This window comes from Arachis duranensis, chromosome 8 (genome assembly GCF_000817695.3).
Source record: "Arachis duranensis cultivar V14167 chromosome 8, aradu.V14167.gnm2.J7QH, whole genome shotgun sequence".
Lineage (NCBI taxonomy): Eukaryota > Viridiplantae > Streptophyta > Magnoliopsida > Fabales > Fabaceae > Arachis > Arachis duranensis.
The window spans coordinates 40,050,563-40,058,080 of record NC_029779.3 but is presented as its reverse complement, the minus strand read 5'-3'; the positions used below and the strand labels follow the sequence as shown (position 1 = coordinate 40,058,080).

The following is a 7,518-nucleotide window of genomic DNA, read 5'->3' as shown; positions in this document are numbered from 1 at the left end:
GGCGGCGGGGCGGGTGCCGGGATTGATACTGCAGAGGTACTTCGAGTTGGAGAAGTCGGCCGGGATGCGGTGGTTGCTGAAGTTCGGAGGATTTAAGGAGAGGTTGCTAGCGGATGATTTGTTCTTAGCCAAGCTTATCATGGAGTGTGTTGTTGTCATCTTTACAAAGGTTTTTTTATCTTTTGCATTCTTATTGATGATTGCTAAAATAAGATAACGTTATGAACCGAAGCCTCTTCACACCAAACAATCTCAAAAACAAAATGACCCACAAATTATAAATTATAGAAATATATATTTGATATTTTGAATAATTTTTTATTTTAAATTTGATTATTTTATTATAAAATTTAATTTTTAATTTAAAATATATGCATATATAAATATACAATTATATAATAATTAATTTAATAATTACTTTTTAATATGCATAGAATATATTTTTTTATAATTTTCTTTTGTAAAATGCCAATCTATCCACCAAAAGAGTGTAATGCTAACAATTTAATTTTTGACGAAATAATTGAAACAAAAATATTAGGGAATCAATATTTGATTAATATTAGTTAATATTTTAAACTAATATGTTATTTTTATGCTATTAGAATTTAAATTTAGTATTTCAAATTTAAAACTTAGTTCTTTAGTGTTTAGAACTAAGTAAGTATTAGCAAAAAATTTGAAAGGTGGAAATTCAGGTACAGTTAACTTTATGTGAAGTTGATAGTTGAGAATCGTTAAATGATTTGACAGATTTGACTAGATTATTATTTAACGACTCTCAACTATTAACTTCACATGAAATTAACTGCACAAAAATTCATCAATTTTAAAACACTTAATATTGTTCATCTCAAAATTAAAGTGTAAGTAAAATCATTTTCGGGACATTTTGTCAAGTATTATTGGTCTTCGTATTTTTTTTTAGAGAAATGGTCACTTTTGTGGGATAGAGAATGGTGGTTCACTGTAATTTTCTTCAACAGCAACGGAAGTGAGGGATAAATAATTTTTGGAATATAAAAGAGTATTAGTGAAGTGTCAATATGTGATAGAATTAAAAATTTATACTATCCCTCTAGTACTTTGCTTGGCATTAGTCCTCCTCCTTCATTTAGTTAAGAGTTGTTTGAAAATTATTTAACATGAAATTTTTTTTTTTTTATTTCTTCTGTGCGTTTTCAGGCTGCTGCAGAACTGGAGCGGCGTAAAGAAAAATTTACTAAGGAGCTGGATTTTGTTGTTGCCAATGTGGTATGCTTGTGAAAAATATATAGTCTTCTTTCTTTAGCTTTATCTTTTCACTCATGGTTATTACCTAACAAAGGAATTTTAGAAATTTACAGCCACTCACCTAACTTTGGGTTTGAAATGCTATGGTCTATATATATATTCCATCTTTAATCTGACTTTTGACAATAATTCAGAAGGACGCACAAACTTGTGTTTATATTTTACAATACATTAACATCTGTTCTGGTGCTGCAAATGATGCTGTGCTACATAGTCAAAGTTGATTTTACACTATCCAGGTGAATTTGGGCTAACTGGTGAAGTCTAAGACAAAGAACAGGGTTAGATATAGAAGTTTGGTAAATTATAAGTTGTATAATATGATATCTTAGTTCAAGTACTTAATGCCTGGTAGTTTAGCCATTGAAATGAGTCATATACCTCAACAACAGTTCAACATGCCATCTGATCGCTTCTTCTCCTTCTTGCCTCTAAAATGAAATCAGTATTGAACTTAAATGTATACATGCTTAAACATATATGGAACAATATTATTAATGAAGATAATAACTTGTTTGAAGTTCCAGTTTCCTTGAGAATATATATGGAAGCCTGCTACATTCAAAATCAATGTATATTTTTTATCTCCTTCATTGCTAGAAGTTGCTTGCATTCACATGTTCCCTTTTGTACTGGTCATATAAAATTTTGATGAATTAATGCTAAATTTCTTGCAGTCTGAAGAATTAGTTAACTTAGCTTAGTGAGAATTCAACATTGTCTAATTCACTTTTTAAATTAATCTTAGGTAACAGGCATTGTAACAGGTTTCGTGCTTGTATGGTTTCCTGCTCCTGCAGTTCCTCTCAAATGCCCTCCAGCAGTTAGTGCTGGACCTATTGCTAAATTCTTCTATGGCTGTCCTGAGAATGCTTTTCAGGTAAGCATCCTGAAAATGCTTTTCATTGTACTTTTTTTTTTGCATGTTTTTGTTTTAGCTGTGATACAACCATGATAACTAGTAGTTGTAGTACAATTAAATGTTGATTATATTTCAGTTTCTCAACAGGTGGCTTTGGCTGGAACATCATATACACTTATACAGCGAATAGGTGCTATAGTGGTATGTGTTGGATCATTTAAAGCTAGCAAAATAGTTATGTTTTTTGAAAGTGATGATCTTTTCCATCTCTTATGCAGCGGAATGGGGCAAAACTATTTGTTGTCGGGACTGGTGCATCACTGGTAAATTAGCACCTTACATTCTTCACAAAAGTTCCATTTTAGCTTGTTCTGTTTTTTGGGTCCATCAGCAGAAATTGCTCTAATTCAATTAGATCACTCTTCAAAATACCGAACTGAAAAAAGATAATAAAGGGGAAGTAGGTGCATAAGCATTCTGCGTTAACGCAAGATTCGGGGAAGGGATGCACCCAAAGGGTGTAATATAGACAGCCTAACCTAATAATTTGCATGAGTGGCTGATTCAATGGCTTGAACCTGTGACCTTGATTTTGTATTTCCTGCACCATTTTCATTGTCTTGCTTGCTAATCAGGCAAAGCCATTTTATTTCCAAATTGACTTGCTTCCTACTTCACTTCCATTCATTAACAAAAGAATTTATGGAGTGCTTGAATCACATGATATAGTATATAGACCACCTAGGCAACATGGAAAAACAAGAACCGAAAAGAATATATAGGAAATATTTCAGATATGTAGCATATTTAATGGAGAACGTACATGAGATATCACAATTTATTCTGAACACATTGCCTTTGAGGTTGCCTCTTCCTTGGTCCATGTTATTTGTAAGAGGGACCTAGCCAAACAGATATCCTATAGAAATGTGTTTTATCTTCTATTGAACATGCCAATTACCAGAAGTTAGTTACTTAATGAAATGGAATAATAGTAGCTATACCCTGGTGATATAACTGGTGGATGTGCCTTTTCAGGTCGGTATAAGCATTACAAATGCATTGATCAATGCACAGAAGGTTGTTAAAAAAAAATTGGCTTCTGAGATTGAGAACTTACCTGTAATATCAACCAGTGTTGCATACGGAGTTTACATGGTGGTGGTTAGCAACATCAGGTATTCATTCTAGCCAAACCATGTATTATAAATGTCCTTTAGCCCTGTTTTTCTGTTAACTTCGTTTCTGCTTTCAATATGCCTTTGATGGATTTGGATATCATAATCAAGAAACTACATGAAATAGTGAATGGATGAATGCATTATTGTCGTGTATTAATTAAATAAATATCCGAATATAATGAGAAAACGTTTCATACAAGTTTCTTGTCACGCCGTCTGAAATCCCATATCAGCAGTGCTACACAAATAGAATATGCTGCCTTACACAAAACACCATTGATGGCATTTTATGATTTCTATATCATAATTTATAACTGGCTGTTTTCTGATTCAAGTAGCAGAATAACATAATAGTTTATGCAAGCCAAAACAGAAATCTGAGAGAACATATAGAAACAAATCAGAATGCCCTTCTGATTCGTCTCCTGAAATCACAGTCGATACCCAACTCACCTCAACCAACCTGCATATGCATTTCCTGAATTTCTACCTCCCAATCACATGCTGCCAGCTGTCCCTACAAAATGTCTAATTCTCTCTTTGGGAACTCCCTTCTCTAGGAAAGCAGTTCCAGGAAATGACATAATTCCTGCTCTCTCTTGTTGAACGAGGATTATTTAATCTTGTGACTTTGTGAGTGATTCAGGTTAAACCTGTAATTATAAGGACAACCCTTTCCATCTAACCTCATATACCTTGGTGAATCTCTATATATAGTAGATATACCTTAATTATGGGGCAAGCAAGGGATTTATCAACAAAACACTGGAACAAGAAGTTAAACAGACTGTATGATAAAATCAACCTATTTCTAATGCTTAGTGCTGACATTGGGATTTCTCACTTGTTATAGTGAATCCTTTTTATAGTAGTATCTTCAGTTATATTAATATAACTGAGTTACTGTAGAAATATTAGCTGTCTAGAAACAACTAACCACTCAAAAAATAAAAACAAGTAACTATGTTAACTACGCAACATTTTAAAAGAGCAATTATGGGGAACGGATCCTCTTACATTTTTTTAACAATTGAGGGAGTAAAGTGTAATCTTTTCCCATTAATTTTATAGGTGGAACTAAGAAAAAACATAAGAGAACAATAAAGGGTTAGAGATCACACTTTATTCCCTCAATTTTTTTTACAATTGAGAAGATTCATTCTCTATTTATGTCAGTGTGACTATGATCTAATTCTCTATTTATGTCAGTGTGACTATGATCTAATTCTCTATTTATGTCAGTGTGACTATGATCTAATCAATTACTGGGTAAAAGATTTCCTACCATTACCTTTGATGAGGGAAAGTCCTAGAGCAACGGTTGAGATGTCTCCATGTGACCTCAAGATCTTGGGTTTAAGCCATGGAAATAATCACTGATGTAACTATCGGATTAGACTGCGTATATTACATCCTTTGGGAGTGGCCCTTCCCCAAACTCTGTTAACTTAGGATGCTTGTGCATTTTTTACCTTTATGATAGTGTTCGTTACCTCGCGATCTCGGGTGTTCGGGTGGAGAGGTGAGTGAGCGGGATCCCGGGAGGACTCGGAGCGGGCGTGGAGATGTGAACAGATAGTGGATGATATAAGAGGAGAAGAAGACAAGGGGGGTGGCCACCTGCAAGGACACTCCAACGATCAAATCGGTGTCCGTACGAGACGATAGCTGAATTAGATAAAAATGTGACATACCTCGGGGGTAGCTGACCTCTCCCCTTATATACTGTGCTGGGCGGGTCCATGAATGACTTAGTCCATTGGCCAAGAAGCTGCTATGAGCTGTCCTAATCCACGTGGGAGGAGCAGGTCGTCCCAGACCTCATGTCGGGGCTTCGGGTGCTGCTCTGAGGATGCCAACCCGACCGATGACTTGGGTCCTACGGAGGATGGGTCGAGTGTGTCTTGGGTCGGGTGTTAGGACCCGACCCGTCGGATTCTTCCTGTCGTGAGTGGTTTGGGTCTGGGTCACGGGTGGTGCCCCGACCCGACAGCTAGTTGGGCTGGACTCTTACCGGTGCGTAACAGATAGATATATGTCAGACTACATTACAAAAGATGATTTAAAGAACTTATGCATAGTGATCTATTCCTTATATATTGAGATTCAAAGAACGTTATTAATGTATGCATATATTGTTTCAACATCATATTAAGGATTTGTGTTTGTGTTTGTGTTTGTGATCAGGTACCAAATACTTGCAGGAATTATTGAGCAACGGATTCTAGAACCGCTGCTAAGGCAAAACAAGCTTATGCTAAGTGCAGCTTACTTTGCTGTTAGAACTGCCAACACTTACTGGGGTTCTCTTCTGTAAGATTATTCATTTACCTCAATTGATTTACTATTGTTATTGTTATTATGCTGCCATAAATGCATTCTCTTCCCTTCTCATTGCCTTTTTACACACGTGTAAGTAGGTGGGTGGATTTTGCTCGATGGGCTGGAGTCCAGAAGATAAAAGACTAGGCGTTATTATGCATTACAAGATATTGCAAAGTAATATTCACTTTGGTCTTTCTCTTGGTAAACGAGAAACTAAAGTGCCATGGCATAAAAGTTTGAAGGTAAATTGTAATTTAAAAATGCTATTTGTACACCAAAATCAACTACTAAAATTAGCCACCAATGTATTTGTATACAAATGTATGTATGGTTTAATTTATTTTTAATATATATTTATATTTTAATATGTATTTTAAATTGGTAACTGACTTTGGTGTTGATTTTGGTATACATGTAGCATAGTCGATTTTAATTAATGCTTCCTAATTCCAAACGATTGGTGATTAAATATGTTCCTATTTTGTCGTAAGTTTTTCTGTTGTTTTTTTTTCCTTTTCTTTTTTCCAAGAACTGTACATCTTGATTACTTTGATAATTCATTTACAAATTCCATTTGTTTCCATGTATTTCTTAGCAAGGCCGTATCTTATCCACCTTGTATAATTTGGCCAGTACATGAGTATTGCTGAAAATGGTTTTCAACTAACTGAATTCGGTGAAAGAAAACGAAAAAGGAATTGAATTGCGTTTGATTCTTGGTCAAATCTAAAAAAAAAAAAGAATTTAAAAGTTTTTTGAGTGTTTGAAGTTATATATAGCAGAATGTGTCGGGATCTACCGAAAAGGTTTGTTTTGTTTTCTTTTTTTTAAAAAAAATAGATTACGAGATTTTTTGTAAAGTTCGGTTAAATTGTAATTAATAAATTAATTATGAGTAAAGAAGGTTAAAATTTTAAAATTTATAATTGGAGAAAATAAAAATATCTAAAATACGAATTAAAATACTAATCTTAAAAATTTTGATCTAAAGTTAGGCCAACAATCTAGAATGATTGAACCTGGCTTCACTAGACCTAAGTCTACACTTATAACACTCTCAACACTTCGCTTTCGGCACCCATAACCCTATCTAGCGAGGGAGAGTAGCTGAGGAAAAGAGAAGAGTGAAGAACCAAAAATTCCCAATTGTCACTATTTATCATCATCTTTAAATTTTCATAACTTTCAATTCGGAACTCCACAAAAACTGTTAAGACATAAAGGTGACATTTTACGATTTTAGAATATTTAACGCTACAATATCATTAACTAAACAATATAAAAGATACTTACCTCAATAGATCAGAATAAAGCTAGCCTCAACCTAGTATAAACCAACCTAGGCTCTTTCTCATGATACGAAGGACTAATTCCCTTCTACCTACAATGCAATCATCTTACTGTTACGAACGAAATAGCTAAATGGTTAGCTATTGCATTAAACAACAAATATGTACCAAGACTATTACCTAAGGGCCAACGGACAAACAAATGAATCATATTTGCGGGATCTAAATATGGAAAAATGCCAAAATATCCGTGGCTAGAGAATGGTCAACGGACTAGCACTGCACCAGATTTTGGTTGATAATGCGACACATGCAGCGGTACAATCATGCCAACATGGCAGAGCTCCAACTATATTTTTTCAACTCATCTAGCTTTATAACATAGGGTAAGTAGCAAATTTGTACTCTAGCACCAGACTTATCTCCAAACAACTGAGTCGATAAGAGCATCATAACATATGCTCAAGCATAAATCCTCACAATATCCTCACTGGCATCTGCTAGGAGAACCCAAATTCTCTGCTGGAACCAAGTTTAATAGACGGTGTACAGGAGAAAGCTCACCAAA

At 34.6% G+C, this 7,518-nt stretch overlaps 1 protein-coding gene across 1 annotated transcript; it reads left to right on the top strand.

Moving 5' to 3' along the window:
* Positions 1 to 6: 6 nt before the first annotated feature.
* LOC107462722 (protein RETICULATA-RELATED 4, chloroplastic) lies at positions 7 to 5,966 on the top strand. The gene is made up of 8 exons (XM_016081349.3): positions 7 to 169; positions 1,186 to 1,254; positions 2,042 to 2,173; positions 2,303 to 2,356; positions 2,434 to 2,478; positions 3,194 to 3,333; positions 5,524 to 5,649; positions 5,757 to 5,966. The coding sequence occupies exons 1-8, from the start codon at positions 65 to 67 to the stop codon at positions 5,803 to 5,805; spliced, it is 720 nt and encodes a 239-aa protein (XP_015936835.1). The 5' UTR covers positions 7 to 64; the 3' UTR covers positions 5,806 to 5,966.
* The last annotated feature ends 1,552 nt before the right edge of the window (positions 5,967 to 7,518 follow it).

Bases quoted from the DNA above. Each gene is read 5' to 3' on its own strand.
- LOC107462722 (XM_016081349.3), top strand. From the start codon at position 65: ATGCGGTGGTTGCTGAAGTTCGGAGGATTTAAGGAGAGGTTGCTAGCG. The intron at 170-1,185 runs GTTTTTTTATCT...GTGCGTTTTCAG, and splicing joins TTGTTGTCATCTTTACAAAG to GCTGCTGCAGAACTGGAGCG. The intron at 2,479-3,193 runs GTAAATTAGCAC...GTGCCTTTTCAG, and splicing joins TCGGGACTGGTGCATCACTG to GTCGGTATAAGCATTACAAA.